Source organism: Paramacrobiotus metropolitanus, unplaced genomic scaffold (genome assembly GCF_019649055.1).
Source record: "Paramacrobiotus metropolitanus isolate TYO unplaced genomic scaffold, Prichtersi_v1.0 Parri_scaffold0000047, whole genome shotgun sequence".
NCBI lineage: Eukaryota > Metazoa > Tardigrada > Eutardigrada > Parachela > Macrobiotidae > Paramacrobiotus > Paramacrobiotus metropolitanus.
The window spans coordinates 680,074-702,739 of record NW_026570267.1 but is presented as its reverse complement, the minus strand read 5'-3'; the positions used below and the strand labels follow the sequence as shown (position 1 = coordinate 702,739).

Below are 22,666 nucleotides of genomic sequence, written 5' to 3'. Positions count from 1 at the left end.
GTCTGTGAAAAGCATGTTTACCAGTGCGGTAGTACTGTTGACAGTCTTGGACTTCATGGACTGGTATGCAAGTTAGCGAAAGGAAGACACGGTGCCCACCCTGTCTTGAACGAAGCAGCGAAGCGCGCACTGAGTTCGGCAAAAGTGCAATCGTCCCTTGAACCGGCGGGTTTAGACAGAGGCGACGGAAAGCGGCCCGACGGTGCTACAGGATTCCCTTGGAAAAATGGAAAGCCGCTAGTGTATGACATAACCGTTGCGGACACATTTGCCCAAACGTACATACCCCAGACGACCAGGGTGCAGGGAAGTGCAGCGGAAATACGTGAAAACCGGAAGTTAGGAAAGTATAGCGGGCTGGCAGACCGTTATATCGTTCAACCGCTGGCGCTCGAAACTACAGGCACGTTCGGACCACTGACGAAGAAATTCTTTAAAGAGCTGTCGAGAAAGATTATCGACAGTCGAGAAAGATTATCGACAGTACAGGCAACCCTGCTCAGGAGAGTTTTTACGCCAAAGAATTGGTGTTTAGATTCAGCGAGGAAATGCAGTGTCTGTTCTCGGTACATTCAGCGACACGGTAGAGAAGGAAGATGTGTACTTTGCCTTTCGTTTAGCGGAACAGAAATAATGTCATTGTTTTTGTAAACCGATAATACTAGAAAAATGCACGTTGGCGTGCCTTAGCAGACCGGAGCGAAGCGGTTGGACATGTTGTTAAACAAATTGTATAGCGTCCACAAAACTTTATTGGCCTTTTTTTTGGTAAATTATTGCTGGTCTACATGCAAGAAACACTGCACAGCTCATCAGGCTAAACTTTTGAGCCGCTGCTCTTCTTTCAGTCTTTGAACCGTAGCTTTTTTTGACTTGATTGCGCTTAGAAGTGAAAAAGGAAAAGTCGGCTCGATAGCCAGTCCACTCCACGATTTCACTCTTGACAATCCGACATATATCAGGCCGGAAGCAAACTCCCGCAGTCCGACATTGATCACGGCCTTTTCACATGTAATCCCTTGAGCCTTGTGAATAGTAAGCGCCCAGGCAAGTGACAATGGGAACTGCGTTCGGGTGTGCTTCCGGCCACGGTCGGTCCATTGAGCCGTCAAAGAACAGATGGGAATGCAGTTGTTTCCTACAGTAGGGCCACTGTATTTATCGAACTCCACCATAATCGCCACCGGTAGAGAGTCCTCAGGAGTTGTTCCTGGAGCGTAGACGATATCGCGGACATAACCTAATGCTCCGTTAACGAGTCCTTTCGTGGTCCAGATATTTCGTTTTAACATTACACGGGATCCTCGTGATAGGTAAAGGGTTTGTTCTAAGCCCATGGCTTGCTGGTCTCCGCCTACAATCACATAAATAAATTTTTAAAAAAAACGTCGAAATTGCAAAAAAAGTACCTCTGGACACTGATTCAGTGTTATGCTTAGCCCGAATTTTTGCGACGGGCATGCGCAAATCGGTTAAGGCTTTGATGTTGTACTGTTTTGCTTGATCCCGTTCGGTAAACAGCCGTATCGCACTCCGAAAGCTTTCTCGTTCTTCATCGGGCATCATTCCGTAGTTTCTGGACATAATTTTTTGATAATCTTCTTCCGTTGATTCACCCGTACTAATGCGATCCAAGGCGTCCCGAAAATGCTGCTGCTCGGGATCACTTCCCCTTTGCCGCTGGGAGGTTACGAGTATGAACGCTTTCGTAAATGCGGTTCTGTAGACTAACTGTCCATGGTCCGCAAGCTCGCTTTTATAACCGTCTCCATATAATGGTCGGTCAAGTACAGGCGGCAACTGCTTAATATCGCCAAAGAGATAAACAATGAGACCACCAAAAGGTAAATGACATTGGTCGGGCTTAGCTTGCCGGCATCGTCTGTCGATTTTACCCAACAAGGAGCACCCAATGAGGCTGTATTCGTGGATTATCATGCATTTGACTCCTGACAAATCTTCCTGAAATCGATGAAGTTCTTCTCCCTCTAATTCCTTGAAAGGGCGGTTAACCGGTATTCTCAGTTGGGAATGTATTGTTTGTCCAGAAATGTTGTCAGCGGCAACGCCAGTTGGTCCAAGGAGCAGATAAGACCCAGGTCCATGTTGCACATCAGTCGTTAAGGTATGTATTAGGTGTGAAATTAACACTGACTTTCCACTGCCAGCCTTTCCTTGAACAATGCAACATTTTTGAACCACCCGGTTGCTGATTTGTTCCTTAAAGAAATTCAAGACAGCTGCTTGTTCTGCCGATAGCTGCACAGTGGGCGCTGCAGCAGGGCCATCAACGGCATCGTTGTTTGTCCGTGACCTTTCGATGAAACTGTCAGCGGTGTCCATATCCGCATATAAATGATACGCGGCGGTCCAGTCATGATCGCGGTCTATTTGACGAGTGCTTAATTCTACGACTGGAAATGGTGCTTGTGGCCCATATCCCTGAAGCACCATATATTCATCCTGTTCATTACCGATTTCATGGCCTTCTACAGTCTCATTATCACTGTCGTCGGCTGATTCAGTGTCATCATCTTCAGGCGTTGTGCACTTGGGTAACAAACCGTGTGACTCGTAAATTTCTTGCCATGTTCCGCTTAACTGAAATTCGTCAATATCACGCCAGGGCAATTGAAGAATTACTTGTTGTCGGTAGTATTCGGAGTTTTTCAGTGGATCATCCGTTAACGACAATCTAGGAAACAAACGCAAAATGCAGTCTTTTTCACGAGTTCGTTTTTTCCACCCATTTTTACTCCACGAATACTGTGTCGCAATTTTCCATAGCGGTCTGGCCGCGTATTTCTGGAGGATAGTTTTGTGTTCTGCCTGACGGAGATTTTCGTCTTAAATTTCCGCGACTGGCACCCATTCGTCCGATTTCAAGACCAAAGTTATAAATGTCCGAGAACTTCCATACAGGCTGTTTCCGATGAGAAGGTGGCAGCACTCTTGTGCCGAAAAGTCTGTTTCGGAAACGGATTTCATTAAAAACTTCTGAATTGCCTTTTTTCCGGGGTCTGAATCGGAAGGGGCAGACTGAAGTATTCCTTGCAAAATGCCTGCATATGTATCTGATCGCGGTTCCGCTTTCGAGGCATACTTTGCAACGTAATTAAGCACTGCGTACTTATCCACAACTGGAGAGAAATCAATATTTGCCCTCGAAACACGCAGGCAGAACTTGTTGTGCCGATTAACACGGGGATCGTTACGCTTATGGGAAAACGTCCACTTTCCGTCTGTTTTCTCTAGGCGTGAAAGTTCTTGTATTTCTTTTGGATAATCATACCGACACACTTCTCTTCCTTTCTTTTTCCTGAGACAGGCTCCTTGTCGACACACGGTATGTCGTTCAAGTTTAGTCACGAGATTCGCATAATCACCCTCTGGGTCTGCAACCGCGGACAATTTGACGTCTGAAGGGTGAAAATTGGGAGGCTGTTCGTTGGGTTCAGGATTTATGGCGGTAACAAGAGAGTCAAAGTAGTCGATGATAACTTGACGGCCTGCAGCATTCATGCTGTCTAAATTTTCGGTATCAGGAGCATCCGCTAGCCACAGCAACCCGTGTAAGTGGACGCTTCCTCGGTGTTGAAATTCATAGCGATACCAGTAGTCTTTTATGTTGAATTTTTGCTGCATTACTTTATGAATGAAGTATTCCGCTCTTTGACAAAAAAACCAGTCCGCAATTAATGGATTGTTTTGGAGCAGCTTTGAGCGGAGTTTGGTTGCTTCGGCAGCGGAGATTTCTGTGAAATCTGTGTCTGGTGCTATCAGTTCGTATAACTCCGGCCAGTGCAAATCAGCAGCAGATAGCGTAAAAAAAAGTGTAGGCATTTTTAGGGATTTCACCATGTCACTTAACTCCCCGCTTCGCTTCATCCAACATGCGCGCGTTCCCCTTAAATTAGATCCAAAGTTTGTTATCTGATTTATTAGCGTTGGCGTCTCTTGTAGCCGGTGGCGTAGTTCACCGATTGTTATTGCACCCAGTGTGCTTTTCTTAACAAAAATTTGTCCGACCCGCAGTGCTTGCCACCTCAAGGCTGTTAACTGCAAAAAATCGGAAAGTTGGATGTTCTGCAAACCGTCTGTCCCGATACCTCATGAGGTGCTTAAAATATTCCGCTTCTGTGACCTTTTGCTTCCTGTTTCTTAAATCGCGCAGATCCCCCTTTCCCCAAGGAAACAGGCGTGGGAACGAGCATGCTATGTATCCGGCAGTTTGGAACTCGTCAACAGGCTCAGCAGATAACTGAGGATAGGGCACAGTGGGAATGTCAACACCAACAGTTTCGTATATTTGATCGGATTGCCTGACATGCTGTAACACGGGAACTCCAGTGTCATGTACTCGATCATCCGCAGAAGTGAATAATGCTGCATTGGTTTCGCCAGGGAGGTTAGGTAGTTGAGAATAGAGATTACCGCTTGACGGAATCTGCGATAACGCTCCTTCATCAATTATAATGTCATGATACCACGGGTTATTTTTCTTCAGAAAGCGTAGCGCTCGGCGAATTCTTACTCCGGATACATTGAAGATGGCATAGTTATCTGTGTCCTTGCGATTCACAATTATTACGGAGAGCAGTTTAGATGGATTATGGGGGAGAGTTCTTGCAAATGCCTTTACATCCCGTCGGAAGTTAACAACGTTTCCCGAATACGCTAGCTGCTGTCCTCTGCCGACTTTAAAAACTGATAAAACAGGATGTATTCTGGCTATTAGTTGCTCTTCAACGAACGTCAAATCTTTTAGCTCTGCGGGTACTTCTCCCGGATCCATGTTGTTAGCAGCAGAAAACTTGGGATTTTGAGATTTGCACTGATTACACCTGCCCGTAGGGTCCAATTTCAGATTCGGCCAAGATTCCTTACACACAACACATTCTTTCCATTTCAATGTCGCCATGTGGTTCTCTAAGAGCAACAACCTTCCTTGCTCAGCATTTGCTCGGCGATTCATGAGATGCTGCATGCGTGACCTTTCAGTGCGTCGTGTTCTTTCGCTGTCTGTTTGTTGAGCAGTTGAGGTGGTGGCCCTCTGTCGATTTCGGCGACGGCGTTCCGATCGCTGGGAGCGTGTTTCGTTTGCACGTTGAGCCGCCTTTCTCAAACGTTCGTTTTCTCTGCGTCTGCTGTTTGCTCGGGCTCGATATTCCCTCATCCGTGTTCTAGGAGAGACACCCGTTCTAACGGGAGGAACTGAAGACCCTAGAGTCGAATCCATGCAAATTTTCCAGTATAAATTACAAAAACTTGACATAACATTGTTCTTACGTGATCGTGCTCCTCTTCCCCGTTTCTTTTTGGACCCAGTTTCGGGAGACAGATGGAGCTTTCGTTTGGGTGCCATTGAAGTTCAGGGAGTACGCAGTGATAAACTTTGCTTTTTTAGAAATTCCTTATTTAGTACGCAATACACTTTGTTGTTGTTTTTATTTTGTATCATGGTCATAAATACCTACAATACTTTTTTTTGCACGTGCTTTTCCTTGTACTGCACTGCACTGTACTGTACTGTAGAGGTGGCAACGGCTCAGCCGAAGCCGTTTGAGCCGCGGCTAAGCCGGCTTCGGCTGAGCCGGCTCGACCAAAAATTGTAGCCGCAGCCGATGCTAGCCGAGCCGATTGAGCCGGCTCAGGGCCTCAGCCAGCCGCGAGCCAGCCGTAAGCCGATGTCGGCTAACGGCTTGCATATTATGGGGAAAAATGTGTAAGGAAGTAAAATTTTATCTTTTTTGGCCCGTTCAAAGCCGATTTTGAGACTTAAAGACTCAATAATCTTATAAAAAAGCGGTGAATTTTCGTTTCAGAGATCACTTTTTCCATTAAAAACTGACGAAAAACAGTTTTTTTTTACCAAAAACAGCTGAAAACTTTGCTTTTTAGTGAAAGAATACTTGCGTTTTTCTGCGCTAAAAAACTATCGGCTAAGCCGGCTCCGAGCCGGCTTAGCCGGCTCGCGTTCAAAGCCGAGCCGTTTGAGCCGGCTCAGGTAGGTGAGCCGACACTTTCGAGCCGGCTCGCTATTTTAGCCAGCCGCAGCCGGCCGATAAGCCGTTAAGCCAGCCGTTGCCATCTCTACTGTACTGTACTGCACTGTGTGTGTACATTTCACACATGTATGTCTAACACTGGGACACAGGTTGCTACGTGAATATACAGAAATCATAGAATGAATGTTTTTGTAACGGACACAAGTGAAGCAGTGCCAAACTGCTGTACAGGACCACGGCGTAAAGCCGGCTTGACCGAGATGATGTCATGCTTTGCACTGCTTCCGTAACGGACACAAGTGACGCATTGCAAAACGCCTCTACAGTACCATGACGTTCTCTACGGTACCATGACGTCATCGTGGACGACATGACGTCATCCAGCTTGCCCGCGATTGTAGCCGGCAGATATATTGGCCTGTTTCCTGTTGGCGAGCCCGGCAGGAAAGTGGTTTTCCTCCCATAAATCTGCCGAAGTACACCCACAATTCTGCCGACCCGACCCTATGCTTTGCCTATGGGAACTCCAATATATCAGCCGAACCGGCGCAACTGTGAAAATTAATTTGATACTGTTGTTGCAGTCGAGCCGGCAACAGCACGGCGGGTCTGCATCATGTACACCATACAGCCGCCTAAGCCTATTGTACCAGCACTAAACAGAGAGAAAGCGCACCTCCTCTTACACCGTGTCTACTCCTTGCAGGAGAGCGTTTCTGCTAGATGTGGATTGATGCACATACATCATCGCAAAACATAGCAAATTATTGAAAATATTAATTTATTTTGTCTACAGTAAATATCCATTCTGCTTATGCCTACGATCTATGGATGGTGTAAATTATCTTTTGACTTAAAAATTATCTCGTACGTCATTCGGCACTAGTGACTGTCCCGGCATCATTAATGATCGTTGCACACCGTAATTATTTGTTTTCAAAGCACTTACAAGTTTTAATTGTTCATCCGTAAAATTTTTATTATATTTAATCTTGGAGACTGCGTTTATTATGATTTATGGCTGTCCTTGGAGAATCTATGTACCAATAAATTTTCAGTATTGCAACAGGGTTTTGTGGTGCTAAAATAAAGGTTTAAAAACTGGTTATTATTTCCGGATTCAACATTACCAGAAACAGATCTCACCAACTGTACCAATGGTTGTGACGACGCGATATTATCCTGTATTTACGGGAACTCCAATAGATCTGCCGAACAAAAGCAACAATAAACCATGGTATCCCTGTAAATTGCACGCTAAACACAACAGTGCGTCTGAACCGCTCCGTTCATATTCTAACGTTATATTAGTAAATTTTATGAATGTGCAAACGAAATCTAACAAAAGCGCTTGTCAACACTGGAAAAAAACACGAAGTGGCGTTTTCTTGTCTGCTTCGCAGTCAGCGAAAACATTCCTTCGCGGACTCGCTGTGCAAATTAGTGAAATTACGTATTATTATTCGTGTACTATAAATTTGTAATTAACGGTATAGTTAGGGACCATACACAAACTACGTACAGAACGAATTTTCGGGAACGTAGTTTATAGATAGTCCCTTACAGTATCTTCCTTTGTGTACTTGATGCTTGTGCTGTGCTAAACCACCCCCCTAAAATGTGCGAATCAGAATCGTGTAACATTTTGGTTACAGACTTTCCATAGACCTGACGAAAACAAGCCGTAAACTAAATAGTGTACAAAGACTAGTCTTTGTAATTATTCTAGTTTAACCGACTGCCAACTGGTGTCAGTCCGCCCCGGAAAAATTCTCTTGAGCGAGCTATTAGGCTAACTTTTAATGATGGGCTGGATGGGCTGGTATACCAGGATCAATACAATAGTATATACAAAACAATAGGTCGAATCAATAGTATAGTCATGCAATAGTATAGGATCAATACAATATATACAATGTACAACTTAGTACTTCGATTCGGCTCATATTTTGCTCACTTTAAGTTTTCATATTTTGTTCACCAGGTGCTAAGCTTTTCTCACAGAATGAACTTTACCGATTGACTACTTTTTATAAAAAGTTAATAAACGATGAATAAACATCAACAAATTATAGCAAGAAACGGAAGTAACAACAGAAACTGGACCGGGTGCATGGCGTAAGCCGCAGAAGTACTTCCTTATCACGTGTACAAATCTACTGTATTTAGCAATTTCGATTTGATTTAATAATTTACCGGGTGGCCGAACAAAATGTCTCCCTGGTTTACTAAGGTGTACTGGGTTTATCCAGTGTTTGATAAGCATGATTTTGATTTTTCCAAAGAGCAATTTCCATGGCATAAAAAAAGCACGGACTCAGCGCTCCATCTCATGCTGCAGCCCGGCCGTTCTGTTGCCGGCTTGCGCTCAACAAAAGTATCAAATTTCATTGTTGCGCCGGTTCGGCGGATATATTGGAGGTCCTATAGACAATGCATAGAGTCGGGTCGTCAGAAATGTGGGTGCAGTTCGGCAGATTTATGGGAGTATTGGTCGCTGTATTTAAACTACCTTTTAAATTCGGGTGCCCTAATTAAACTGACGATATGACTGTTGCATATGTGTGTTTCTAATTTTTATAAATAATGCTTTTTTGAAAGTGTTAGGATTGGAAATGTATTACGTGTGCGTAATCAGTAGCTGATCTATGAGTGTACAATCTTCATAGCTAATCAGTGAGTGTAACGTCCACTCAGTACACCTATCCCTAATGATGATCAGACTTCTGGGAGAAGTGCTGACTAATGTATGACTGTTATGTTACCAACTGTGGTATATAAGCGAGTGTTGTACAGAACATCTATGAACATCTTGTGGACATCACTGAATGAACAACTGCGGATGTGTCTGAGTTGGTTCGTTAGTACAGTTAGTACGGTAGAAAGTTATCACCTTCCTTCAGACCATTATTTAATTTTCAAGAGAAAGTTTTTCTTTTCCGTTTACAGTTTCTTCAAACACAGGCGTATTGAATATTTTATGTAGGACCAATTGCCAAATAACGTACGTGATAATTTTTATGTAAGTAAGACTGCGTAAGGATAAGGAAGACTGTGTAAGGATAATATACACTATCCACAATTGAAATTTGTAATTGCAAGCGGAGGGGTTATTTGGGAAAAATAAATTTGTTCAAAAATTACTGTATTTTGCGAAGATGTCTGTGCATGATGCACACTCAGCATACACGCCCAGGCGCAGCAAGGTTTAGACACGGCGCAGGGGATAGCGTGCGCTTCTCTCTGTTTAGTGCTGGTACAATAGGCTTAGGCGGCTGTATAGTGTACATGATGCAGACCCGCCGTGCTGTTGCCGGCTCGACTGCAACAACAGTATCAAATTTCACAGTTGCGCCGGTTCGGCTGATATATTGGAGTTCCCATAGGCAAAGCATAGGGTCGGGTCGGCAGAATTGTGGGTGCACTTCGGCAGATTTATGCGAGGAAAACCACTTTCCTGCCGGGCTCGCCAACAGGAAACAGGCCAATCTATCTGCCGGCTACAGATGACGTCATGCTTCGCACTTCCGTAACGGACACAAGTGAAGCAATGCATTGGAAGTGAATTAGGAAGACCTTCGCTTCGCTCCGGTCAATTATTCTTGTATTACATTGTCCATTTTCTCTACTCGTACTGTCCAATACGAACCTCAATAAAGTATAACAGATCACTGCAGTATGCAGATACTATACAGAAACACTCTCCGGCAAACCACACATACATATCACACAACTCACGATCAAACCGACAACAATATTCATCAACATGCATATAAGAAAATCAAAAATTATCTCAAATCTTTTCCACATCAAATTGCGTTTGAATAGATACGTTTTTCATGCGAGACCCTATCAAAAACTTGTTGTTAATTTGAAATTTCGCAATCATCAAACAGACCGCGTTACAGCGTAATTTTACAGTATGCGAGGCGGCGGCGGTTTCTTGGGACAGGATCACATGCAATTTTGTACCATGTGACATCTAAACCATTCTGCAGCCACAGATTTCCTGTACCTGCCCAATTTGTTTCTAGCTTTTCCTACAGGCCATGACCAGTACAAGCAGCATTTCAGGATGCGGTTTGTATCACGTGCTTAGCAACTCCTAAAGTGACAACCGGAAAAGATTCTCGCCAACCGCCTGTGGCTGCTCGAACGCATCCATGCAGAACAAGAAACCAAATCTTTCATATCTCGATTTTCACGAAACCATTAAAACAAACAGTCTGAAATCCCACCATCAAAAATAGCAGTTCATAAATTTTGTCCTCCGCCATAAAAAAATAAATACTACCTCTAAGCTCAAAATTGTGAGCTTCACCACCAAAAAATAAATACTACCTATAAGCTCAAAATTTTGATCTCCACCACCAAAAAATAAATCCTACCTCCTCCCTCAAAATTTTGACCCCGGTCCCCCACCACCAAAATTTAAACAACAAAACTATAACTTTAATAATTTTTAATATCTGATTTTACATTTCTCCAATATAGCCCATAGAAAGAAGGGATCTGGCGTCTTGTTACACCGTTCTGGCAAGAGATTTTACAGGCAAATTACCGCTGTTTTTCGTCAGTGATTGATCGTGTACGCAAGGCATGCCAATTTGATTGGCAGCAGTGCCGCAGCACCCATAGCAGATCAACGGTATAATGAATTTAAAAATCAGCGTTTTACAGTTCATTCAGCATTCATGCTTAGGTTTCTGAATTTACAACGACAAGAAAACAAAGGGCTAGTCAAGAACTGCGACCAATATAACAAAAGAATCGTACGTATAAACAGCAAATAAATCGTTACGCACAAGATCAGTTTACAATAAACACAGAGACGAGGTAAAAACTAAGAACCAAGAGAATAAATGTTGAAACTAAAAAAAGAAAAATACAACTACACATAGAGAGCCGTTCAACTACCGCTTAGCCAGGATAGAATACTTTTCACAATGAATACATTCAACTGTAAACTGTGCCATCCGCTCGTCCATGCTTGTCCACAGAGTAAGGCATGAGCAATGTGCTTTTGGCAACTTGTTCGCCGCTACATTTCTATGGCACTCGCTGCCTGGCCAGCTCAGCCCATTGGCTGCTGGCCAGCGGCCGTCGCGCCCGCATTACCGACTTTAGTGGCGTATAGCTGCTGCTGAAAATCCTGATAGGAGCTGTAGCTCCCATCCGCTATGGGATTATGCACATGTACAGGATTTTGTGGCGGGCCGGGGGACTGCATGGGGAAATTGGGATTCATGTTGCGGTTAATGGGTAGGCCGTCCATTGGCGAATACATGGCGCCACCGGGCCCGCCGCCGCCGCCACCCACCCCACCGCCATTGGTGCTCATGCCGGAATTCAGAAACGGTCCGCTCGGCTGCATTCCCGGCTGATTCATTCCGGGTCCGCCCGTCCACTGGTGCAAAAAGTCCAGATTGGGTGGGGCACGCGGCGGGCGGGGAGCAGGTGGCCGGCTGGGGAGGTACTGGATGGTGTTGGGAGCGTTGGGCCGAATGGCAATCTGCGGCTGGCCCTCGTACGATACCGGATACGCCATTTCCGTCATGGGCCGCTGTTGCTGCTGCTGCTGCTGGGAATGGCTCATCTGCACCTGCGATACGCCGCGGGCCATCTGCACCGGCTCCATGCCGGGACCGGCGTAGGTCATGGAGGATTGTGTCTGCGAGTGAGAATACTGCGTGTTGTCGTAGGACGGGTTCTGGATGTTTAGCTGCTCAATAGTCATGTGTGCGTTGATATACGTGTTGTTGACGGTCTGGGGCGGCGGTCGAATGTGCGGATGCCCGTGCATGTTGGGGCGGGGAGCGTCAAACATGGCCTCGGAGCCAGGCGCTTTCACCCGCATATTCACACGGATCCATTCCCGGACGCTGCATGGGCGACATTTGGGGATGCGCGCCAGCGGTACCCGAGGCAAATGCCGGATCAAAGTCGCCTGGACCGCCAGGGAACGGCGGACCTCCATTGCCTGGAGGAAAGTGATGCCCGGGATGACCATCTCCTGAAAGATCAGAATTAAACATTTCAATTTTAATTTCGGTCGTTTACACTATTGTTTCCCCTATTGATTGTTCAGAAAAGGAGTGCAAAAAGGCATATGCCAGGAATTTAACAACCTCAATCCGGCAAAATGTTTATATTATTATTCAGAAACAGAAATCCAGTCTAGCTTTCAACAACTTTCATATCACTGTACATGATACATACCACCACGAAGATCGGGAAACTGCCCTTGCTGATGCATAGGAACTTCGGCTGCCATTTGCTGCTGCGTCGCTTGAGATCGAACATACATACGATTCGGTTGCTTTTGAATGACCAGTTCCTGGGCATCAAACTGACCGCTAATATACTGAATCGGCTGCGGCGAGGGAACCGGCATAACATTGGGATTGTCATTTGGATGTTGACTAGGATACGGAGCATGCCCGGGCGGGGGAGCGTGCTGCATGCCGTACGGCATCTCGCCCACGTTCTCTGCCGGCAAAAATTTATTTTTCAGCTGCTGCAGTTTTTCCAGCTTGGCCTGTTTCGATTCCCTTGCACTGGGTTCTTCCATACCCGGCATTGGGCCGCCCGGGAGCATTTCCATATTCGGCTGCAGGCGCATCTGTCCAGGGGGCATTCCTCCACCTTTCCCAGGAAACGGGACCTGATACGGCGGCATCCCTCCACCCTGGCGCATCTGCATTTCCGGCGGCCAGCCCGGGGCCGGTTGCCGCGGATCGGCTTTCCCCATCCCACCATCCATAGTTCTCTTCAGGTATAACCCTCCCGGGTTACCGTGCTGAGCCAGGAATCGTCTAGTCTCCGGTATCTCCGTGTGATAATCCAGGATACTCGAGTAACGCCCTTGACCCACCAAATCCGCTGCATGATTAGCCATCTCTGTGTTGAATACAAAGATAAAACTCTGTCGCTGCATGTAGGGTTGTTCCGGCACAGGCGGACCGTGATTGATATTATTCATTCCCTGGTTGTTGACCATGCGTGACGGCGGTGGTGGCTGGTTGGGATTGGGTGAACTGACCATCTGGCGGGATCCCGCGCCGTACGGCTGCTGCGTGATAACGCTGGGCCGGGACAGACCACTGGGGCTGGCCGACGGAACGTAGCCCTGCGGTGTGCCGGGCGAATACGCCGACGGCGACTGCAAACTCTTTAGGAAGGAACCGCCAGCTGGTCCGCCCAGACTGCTGGTCATCTGGGCCATCTTTTCCATGGGATCCTCCTTTTTAAACTGATCCAACGGACTGGAAGGCACAATCAGATTGCTCCCGGCCGAGATCAGTCCGGATGCGCCACCCGCAGGCGACGGCATCGACACCGACGGCGGATTGGACATGCTGGCGGCTGCTTCTGGGGTGGTGTGCATTCCGTCCAGGGATGGTTCACTTTTAATGATGGTCTTGGGGGTCATGGGCTGCTGCAAGGGCGGTTGGGGGTACCAGGGGGAATTGTCAGCCGGCTCGTGCATCGGCGTCCGCGGAGGCCGCTGCGAGGACTGGCCGGGCGACGGCGACGGACTGGGCACGGCGGTGCTCGGCGTGCTGGGCAACGGGGTGCGGCCGGAGAGGGACGAGTCTGCCGGGCTGGATCCCGGGCCCGGACTGTTTTTCTGCCTGTTCTTTGGCTCGCGCATGGCAAATGAATATCACTCAGTCCCACTTGGTTAGAAACTGCAAAATACAGAGCTCCATTAGGTGAGTGAAAATCGATTGCGACGCCACCGCTGATAAAAATTCCCGCTACCGAATCCCATCAACAAAGTTACCCAGGAAGAAATCGATATATAACCAGTGAATTTTTCTAATCACTTTAAAATATCAGGTAACGATTATGGGAAACAGATTGCACGGATGAGAAAGGTCTAAATGCCAACCGTGTAAAAGATATCCCACACACCTTTAACATGAAGGAAATTCGATTAAGAGCCAAATCCTGACCAATATCAGGATATCTTGTTCGTTGTCGGAGACTGGTGGTGGATGTTTTCAACTTAGTAATATCTGGAGGCAATCACCGAAAGCTCTCCTAATCCGTATGGTTCCTTCAGCTCCGCACACAAGAGGAATCTACAATGCATTGCTGTTTAACTGCAAATCCATAACCTTCGTCTAGAAGCACAAAATTTAATATTGCAATGACTAAATGAGTCAATTATTTGGTGAAGTAAAAACGAAGAATTAACTTATTAACATCAGTAATATTTCTAACTGTTAGCAAATATTACAAGTACCAAATACCAATACATAATGCTTTCTACCAGTTTGTCCAGCGCCACTCCTCAGACTGTTGCGTGCTATCAATTAAAGTATCAATAATTATTTATTTGACTAATATGAGTAAATTATTGCTGCAAATACTAGTCACTATATTGATAATAATAATATCAGTGTCATAATAATGGCATTTCGAGAGAACACGGCTAAATATTTATCAATAATCAGTAATTTCTGTCCAGCCAGTTTTTATTTTTCACCAAATGAAAACAGTAATGTTGAAAAAAGTATAAACTATAAACCAGTTAAATTCAGATTCTGAAGTAGTTAAGAAGCAAAATTAGTTAAACTGTAAGTAATAGTTAGTCAGTCATTTTTGACTACTCGTATGCTGTCTTACATCTTTTGCAATGAGCGATTTCGGAATCAGTATGTCAAACAGCATAGGCGATTAAAACAAGCAAATATAGGCAGAGCAATTATAATCCGAAAGCAGTGAGTCCAATCCGATAAGTTCCTCTGGATGATATTGGTGATTGATTACGCACAGCCCAAAGGTACTTACGTAGTACTCCGCTTCCTCACCACACACTGCACACTGCCAGCGCATCCAAAACTGCGCTGGGTTTGTCCGATTTGTGTTCATAACAGCACAATATCAACATTTTTGAAGCTTCGTCAACAATAAGAGTTATAATCAACAGCTAAAGTTACAACAGCAACAAAAGAATTAGCGAAATGTGTGAACCGTCACAGAATGAGAAAATTAATTATTAGAAAGTCCCAAAAACGTCAACGACATAATTAAGTAATCGTTGCAGTTTGTTGAACTGCAGCTTACTGCAAGTCAGCAAGTGCAGCACAGTGGCTTTCAGGCTTGATTTGCTCACGTCAGGCCCGAGCACGCTTGCCGAGTGCACGGACGCACGCGAACTGGAGAAGGTAACTGCCATCAAGGGTGGTAGTCACTATAGAGTTCGTGGCATGCTGGCAGCCGCTCAGTCCATACTTGAGTTCAACAAATTCCTTTGATTTTGTGAATGACCAGTGGCTATGTATCCATAGGTATAAGCGCTGCAGTTTCATTCCTTTGGCAAATGACATGGGTTGGTTGGTTGCAAACTTGCAGCTGTGTTTCTAACTGTACGTTTTTGTAATGAGCATCAATAAACCTTTAAAAATGAACGTTGCACATGCTGGCACGAAGCACCAGTAGAAAGAATACGTATAACTTTGGCCATCGGAGAAAAAGTCTCCCTGTTGTAAACATAATTAATTCATTGTAGCCGGAACGCACTTCTTTGGAAGCATACATAATTTTATGCGACCAAGGAATGGGCGATCTCGTGTGGAGATGGCTCGGCATCCGTGTATTGACATCGACTCCGCACTGCATGATAGTATTTTCTTGACCTTTTGCCTGGAGTTAATACGAGTTTATACGCTCGTTTATACTTTACTTACCTCTGCAGTCCTTGAGAAAAGAAACATTGGCGAATGTTTACATTAGAGCAAGTGTGTTGCGATACTGTACTAAACACAAGATGCATTTTAGAAACTTTAATACAAAAAAGCATGATCTACATGCACTCGCCAACCGTCAATCACTGATTAATGAAAATGAAGTCAAAATCGAAAACGATTTATTTTTCGCAGATGACTCAGATCAAGGGGCACTTCCTTTTATCCTCATAGTTCACAATTTTTTACTCATGCGGAGATAATTTTGCGCGCAAAATTGGGAAAACGTCATACACCATCCAAGCTGCATAACACGAAAACACAGGCAACCGTCGCTTTGCTTACCACATTTCCCACCGGTTGAAAAAAGTACATTTAAAAACCACAGATAAGTTTTTTGATAGCCAGTCTCAACGCAGTCGATTATTCAGGTTTTGGCGATTTGTCCGCGCCACTACTGCTTCTAAATCTTCCACATCATTAGCAGTTCCACTGGACGTAACACTAGCCGTTTCCGATACAATATCGGATGTACTGTCGCTCCTGTAAACGAGAATAATCTATTACTGGGGTCCATACTGGGCAACGATGGTACGAAAAATATCGTGTTTTGTACGTACTCGAGCTCGGGAAAACCGGCAACCGGTAAAGCAGCATTTCCATCAGCATCAAACAACGGATTTATTCTACAGCAAAAGAAAGTCAAGAGGTCAAGGCGCTTTAATACCACAGTGGAGCTACAAAATACGTCTGCAAGTATTCGGCACACTGATGGAGTTACTAAACTTCTTACTTTGTCTGAGCGCCGACGTAGTCTGGTAAAGGTTCTACGTCGGGACCTTGACGTTTTGCGCCGACATCTGCAAAAACAGTGCAGAGTGCAAACCGGTTTAACGAACGCTTCCCTATAACCCGCGCAACACTTTTCTATCTACCTTCCATTGCCCGGTAAGACTTAAGTTTACGCTGTAATCTGCAAAACGACACAAACAGAGCCGATTAATTGACCCAAAAATTACACTGCTAAAGGTTATGCCTGCTCACTTATTTTTCTCAACGGCATAGACGATAATAACGATCAACGTCAGCGCCAGGAAAACACCCAGTACAATCGCTATAATGGCGTCGGTCGACAATCCTTCCGATTCGGGTCCGGGCGGGCTAGTAATACCGACCACTCCAACGCTGCTTAAAAGCCCCTGATTCTGCACCATTAAACTGTCAACGACAACGCATGGTTATTAACAGAGATCAGGAGTGGCGAAGAAGCGGGCTTAAGGTCAAGAACCTTGTTATGCGTTGATTGTCGACAGCGGTAGCCTATAGTACAACAGGGTGCAAAGGGGTGCCTATAGCAAACGGGGGTGAAAGGGGTGCCTATAGTCTCACCCATTAAATTAACTGGTAAATGTTTTCTGGTGCAAGTTCGTAAGCACCAAAAGTACGTTGTCTAATTGTGTTGCTTCTACATATTTATATCCAGCATTACCTCTGTACAGGCTCAGATTTCTCTCGCTCCGTCCCCGGCGCATCAGTATCAATCGCAATGGTCAACGTGTATAGATTCTCCTGTTGGAGGATTTTAATAGTTAACTTGCGGCTGACTGTATGCCCTCCTCCGCAGTTCGGTTTGGATCCGTCAAAGACGTTCAAAGTGAACTCAGCCAGACCGCCAGGAACTGCATCGTTCAACCGTAAAACCGGTGAATTTTCGGATGGCAAGTAAACCGGCACGTTTTCCTCTTTGGTAAGCGAATATGTGAGAAATCCACACTGATCAGGAGCATCAGCATCCCGAACCTAGCTAGCATAATCAAATTCTGCGTGTACCATACAAAGCTAAAATAATTTGCAGTGCAATTTTTAAACGTTGTTGGCAATAGATTTTAGTGTTAGGTAGTCATAGACAGGACAGATTCACTTTCAGCAGCTTATGTAAGTACTCGTACTGTACTCACGTTTAATCGAAATGGCAGTTCGTATTGTGCAGCATTTTGTCGCGGCAGCAGTAGGACGGTATCTTGGGTGTCATTGGCAAAAACTGGAATATTGTCGTTGATGTCTTCGATTTTGAAAGATATCTGAAAATAAAAATGTGGAAAATTATTTTGAGAAAACACATATTACAGTAATGTCAAACAAAATTAAGCAAGTTTTCAAATAAGTGACAACTTCTATGACTGATTAAATTACAAAATTTCTGTTATCTGCGTTAACATGGTGCATCCTTTTTCTTTACAGAATCAGAAATACACACTCTTATTGTTTCGCTGGATTGGGAATCAGCTAAGCTGTTGGCGTTATCAATGACTGTCAAGAAAACAAGGAATTCCGGGTCACGCTCGAATACCGGCTCTTCCCGATCAACCGGTGCCACCAATGAAACCTGTCCTGTTGCGCTGTCGATAGTCACTTTATCCTGAAGATCGGGTGCATTGATAAGGGACATTCTGTAGGAAAGCGGGAGAAATTCATCGGAATCCAAATCGATTGCAGTAACTCTGAACAACTCTCGTGGTAAAGTCTCTTCCGGTGTGGTTTCTCTAATAAGAAATTTTCTGTCGTTTTCCGGAAATGTAATGTTCGGTCTGTTGTTATTTCGATCCAGAATTCTCAAAAATATCGATACCACAGCCATGTTGCCGCTTTGTCCGTCGTCATAAACAATCAGTGAAAAGGTCATATTTTTCAACTTCAACCAGTCAAAAGGCTGAATCACTCGTAGTATAATCCGTTGGGCGGTTATAATGGTCACCTGAAAGTGGTGCGAATATTCGCTAAATTCGCTTGGAACTGAGACAGTTGCCGAAAAATTAGATGGTCGCGGCACAGAATCATCATCCGTAAAAGTAAAAGTGTACGTCACATTGGAGGCGGTTTCTGCGATTTCCAGCATCACAGGGTCTTCATCAACCTGTTCATTATTGTAAAAGAGCTTCGGGGCATTGTCATTTTCGTCCTCCACTCGAATGATAATGCGTCGCTCAATGATCTGCGCTGACAATCGCGGATCAGCGTTAACATCCTGAACGATTAAAGTGGCTTGAATTTCTGCGGTTATTTCGCGGTCAAACTCTTTGATGACCTTTATCGTTGCCCTCCACGTCGTGTTGACTTCGTTAGGCGTGTGCACAACGATGCTGGTGTGATTGGCTAAATCGAAGTCAGCGGCTGGCACCACTGCTCCGTTCGGTCCTTGTGCGCGATCGAGTCGCAGAGTGAAAGTCAGCGAAGCGGTAGTGTCCTTGTCTAATGCCTGAATTTCTGGAAAATCCATAATTATATTCTCCGGGATGATATATTCTGGCTGTACCGAATCGGCGACAAGTTCGGGCATTTCGTCATTGGCATCGGTAACAGTCACGCCAATAACGCAGTACGAGGTCATCACTTTACCATTTCGTCCTGCAGAAACAGAATACGAACATGCAGATTCAACATTTTCCAAAATATTCACCAAGAAGATATGAAACGTAGCAAAAAGATTTTAGATGTTGTACATATACATAAAGTTTGCATTTCTATGCCTGGCAAATTTTCAAGTAACGAAATTAAAAAGCACAGAAGCAGAAGCGGCCTCATGTTTCTTTACTAACCGACGTTATCCGTTTCCACAAACACTTGGTGAAACGTGGATGTTTCAAAATCCAAGCGTCCAACAACCTCTACCGATCCAGTTTCGCTGACAGCAAAATTAGGCTCTTCGAACTGGTACAGGCGGAAGCGAGTTGTGTTTATATTCCGGTTAACCAGGTCATAATCAGAATCCGTAATGTTAGACTGCTGGCCAACTTCCAGAAGAATTTGGCGTCTAGTGATAAAGACGAGTTCATCCACGGTAATGTTGATAGGTTGCGATTCCGAACAGCCCTGCAAAAAAATTCAAAAAAAAGCATAAACGGTGACATTAACTTTTCATACGGCATTGTATTTATGATGGTTTAATAACCTAAGTAACAAATTTTTAACCATTTGTTGTTGGTGAACTAATTCTATATTTTTTTACTTTTAATGTTGATAAACCAAAATTGTACAGGTGTTATACACGCCCACGAACTATACGTACTATAAGCTACAACAATAATACCTTAATTATCGAAGAATGGTCGTTCACATCGATTAGCGCAATTCGGACCGTAGCACTGCTTTCTTTAGGACCGTCATCTTCTGAAGTGACTTCGCCACGAGTATGGATGGTCAGATTGTACATCTGAGTAATTTCCGCATCCAGTTGTTTGTTATCTTTCACGCGGATGGAGACAAAGGCTGATCCTTGAGCTTCCGTTGGCGTAATGTCGAAAGTATCGTTTGGATCCAGATAAATTTTAAAACGAGCATTAATGCCCTACAGATAATTATTGGATATCTGCTGTTTCCGGTTGTTCAACAGAATGTTTTCAGTTGGTGTATTAAACTGTATCACTTACCTGATCTTTATCTTGGATTAAAATTTGCTGACCACTGGTCAGTTGAAGTGGGGAACCAGGAAAGCTGTTCTCTTCGATTTCAGCTTCAACCAACGACACCGCTTCACCGGCGGCGTTGGAATTCAGAAAGAATTCCGCTTTATGGTTGTCGACATCCAACACTAAAATCCGAGCGGATATGGTAGAACGATCTTGTTGCAGTGTATCCTCCACAGCCTACAAATCGGTACCAGCCATGTGAATTCTCTTCAAATTGCAGACGTGTGCATTAACAGAAAAACTTTAGTATTTTTCCGAAGAACTCAACTGTAATATTTATTATGATTGTATTATCAACAATGTCTTCGATTGCGAATGTTCGTTGAACAGATATTTCTCCTTCGCGTGCGGCATTTGTGCTTATGTTCAGGAAAGGAACATCTGCGCAAAGTCCGGAAATACTGTCAGTTTGACATAATTCATAATATATAAGTGAAGAATTTTGTCCACGGTCGCCATCGATGGCTTTCACAGAAAACAAATGGGTGCCCTAAAATGAACATTGGCATTAATTATGTATGCTCTGTACATAAAAGGAATTGTTATTGTATACCTTCTCTAATACGTGAATGCAGTCGAAATTAAACAGGACCAAAAGAGAACATCCATTAAGGACTATATAATTAAATCCAGCTGTTATAACCAGTGACTGGGACACATCGAAAATTATCCAGTTAGTACAATCACTTATTGGAATATTCTTATGTCGAATATTACTTCAACCCCAAAAAAATTTAAAACAATTTAAGTTCAAACCAATACCTCAGGCAGCAATTCGTCGATGGAATAAAAAGGCTGATAAGCAACAAATTGCGGTGGAGTATCCTGCACGTCGGTTACGCGTACAGTTATAGAACGCTGTAAAATATTTTGCTGTGACTTCGGCTTCCCAATCGCATCCTGCGTTGGGAATCAACAAAAACAATAGTATAAACGCCTTTGAAGAAAATTAAAAAACTTTGTCCAGCGGATTTACCGTAGTGCGGATAAAAATCTGGTGAACTGCAGTAGCCTCGTAGTCCAGTTCTCGAATTAATGATAAAATGTAAGTATCGCTTCCTTGGAAGTTGGAATCACAGGATATGTTATTAGCATTACACGGCAGAGTTCCAGTTGCTGCTGCCGCCTGTAATTTCCAGGGGCAGTTGCTTTCACAGGAATCCTGCAACATCAACCTGCAGATCTGTCAGCACAAGGGAATGATGCACAAAAAAGTAAACTTACAATCTCGATCCTTCTGTCGCGGTAATAAAAGCTCAATTCATCCGGATCGCTGACAGTAATTTCGGCAATCCGACTGACTTCTAAGCTATTCTGAACAATCAACACAAAAATATACTTGTACAGCTAATCTTGCAATCGTTAATAAAAAGGACGAAATACCGAACTAATTTAACCAGCGCAGTATACCAAAGCGGCATTAAAAAACAAATAAGTTTTCCGAAAAATTTGTACTTCTGCAATTGCGACGTTGGAAAGGTCATCCGGTATGAAGTTGACTTGCGGTTGACGATTTACATACAGCCGGATAGTTGCAGTTCCGACCTACAAAATTATCAACAAACTACTACATTTGTACGGCAAGCTAATAATTGCAAAAATATTTTTAACCTGGCTGGAGTCAGCGTAAAACGCAATTCCGGCATCACAGTACTTGATCGGATCCGGATCGGATCCGTCTGACAGATCACGCTCCTGAAAATAATTATGGCCGCTGATCATACTGGTCGTAAGTAGCCAGTTTATAATACGAAAGTAAGCTATCAAGGCGTACACAGTCCTGCCAGATGGACTCGGTTGATCGTCGAATAATAATGGATGGAATGGAGCTGGTCGTGTTGACCGCCACTTGAAAACATCGTCCGCATGTTAATATCCGAGCACTTGTAACCGTTTGCGCCGAATCGAAAGGGATCTCTATCCCGCCGGCTGCAGAATACAAAATAACTTGTGTTGTCGAATGTCGAAGTCAAAAATTCGCCTATACCGCTTGGGAGAATAATCTGGGGAAAAACAATCGGCGAATCCAAGGAACTCAAGTCCAACGTCACCTGAGCATTTCCGACTGAAAGCAACGAAAAAACACGATTCCGCCAATTGCTAGCAAAATCAGGATTTTTAAACACTTACCTGAAAATGCAGCGGACGCTGTGCAGATAAACGTTAACCATTTACAAGCGATTATTCTCCAAACCATTTCGCTTCCGATCAGCACAAAAACGATATAAATTGTATTTTGTGATAAGTTCTGGACGTTCTGGACATAAAAAAACGTGGACTCTGCACAGCTACTGGATCTTCTGGTCTGCAAGCTTGTTTGGTGTGCATAATTCATAAAATGATACAACAATTCAGGCTCGGCGGATTCATGTTACATCAAATGTACATACTGATAACGGAAAATGTTATCATTCCGTTGTACTACTATCTAATCCGAACAGAATTATTAATTGGCGTATCAGTGAGTACAGTACACAGCAGCAGCACATCCGGCACA

The 22,666-nt window shown here is 44.3% G+C and overlaps 3 protein-coding genes across 3 annotated transcripts; all 3 read right to left on the bottom strand.

Annotated features, from left to right (window-relative positions):
- Nucleotides 1-812: 812 nt before the first annotated feature.
- On the bottom strand, nt 813-5,406 carry LOC129591561 (ATP-dependent DNA helicase PIF1-like). The gene is made up of 2 exons (XM_055487243.1): nt 5,290-5,406; nt 813-1,354 (listed from the first exon to the last, which is right to left on the bottom strand). Exons 1-2 carry the CDS (start codon nt 5,363-5,365, stop codon nt 813-815), a joined length of 618 nt encoding a protein of 205 aa, XP_055343218.1. The 5' UTR covers nt 5,366-5,406.
- A 5,268-nt stretch (nt 5,407-10,674) lies between these two features.
- On the bottom strand, nt 10,675-15,044 carry LOC129591580 (trithorax group protein osa-like). The gene is given in 5 exon segments (XM_055487267.1): nt 10,675-11,885; nt 11,887-12,021; nt 12,228-13,699; nt 13,926-14,095; nt 14,643-15,044. Coding segments are annotated over 3 exon segments (2,373 nt in total). The 5' UTR covers nt 13,663-13,699; nt 13,926-14,095; nt 14,643-15,044; the 3' UTR covers nt 10,675-11,082.
- A 751-nt stretch (nt 15,045-15,795) lies between these two features.
- LOC129591560 (protocadherin Fat 4-like) lies at nt 15,796-22,492 on the bottom strand. Its single transcript, XM_055487242.1, has 21 exons — nt 22,300-22,492; nt 22,157-22,234; nt 21,944-22,098; nt 21,781-21,864; nt 21,625-21,714; nt 21,394-21,483; nt 21,146-21,331; nt 20,932-21,069; nt 20,438-20,659; nt 20,131-20,346; nt 19,791-20,048; nt 19,300-19,573; nt 17,961-19,108; nt 17,662-17,784; nt 17,201-17,503; nt 16,992-17,023; nt 16,748-16,921; nt 16,639-16,676; nt 16,497-16,563; nt 16,324-16,389; nt 15,796-16,246 (listed from the first exon to the last, which is right to left on the bottom strand). The coding sequence occupies exons 1-21, from the start codon at nt 22,364-22,366 to the stop codon at nt 16,114-16,116; spliced, it is 3,942 nt and encodes a 1,313-aa protein (XP_055343217.1). The 5' UTR covers nt 22,367-22,492; the 3' UTR covers nt 15,796-16,113.
- Between the last annotated feature and the right edge of the window lie 174 nt (nt 22,493-22,666).

Excerpts from the sequence above, each read along its gene's own strand:
- LOC129591560 (XM_055487242.1), bottom strand. The coding sequence starts at position 22,366 with ATGGTTTGGAGAATAATCGCTTGTAAATGGTTAACGTTTATCTGCACA. Across the intron at positions 19,109-19,299 it reads TGTGGAAACGGATAACGTCG|GACGAAATGGTAAAGTGATG; the intron begins GTTAGTAAAGAA and ends CTGTTTCTGCAG. Across the intron at positions 16,564-16,638 it reads GTCTTACCGGGCAATGGAAG|ATGTCGGCGCAAAACGTCAA; the intron begins GTAGATAGAAAA and ends CTGTTTTTGCAG.
- LOC129591561 (XM_055487243.1), bottom strand. The coding sequence starts at position 5,365 with ATGGCACCCAAACGAAAGCTCCATCTGTCTCCCGAAACTGGGTCCAAA. Across the intron at positions 1,355-5,289 it reads GGGAAGAGGAGCACGATCAC|GCGGAGACCAGCAAGCCATG; the intron begins GTAAGAACAATG and ends ATGTGATTGTAG.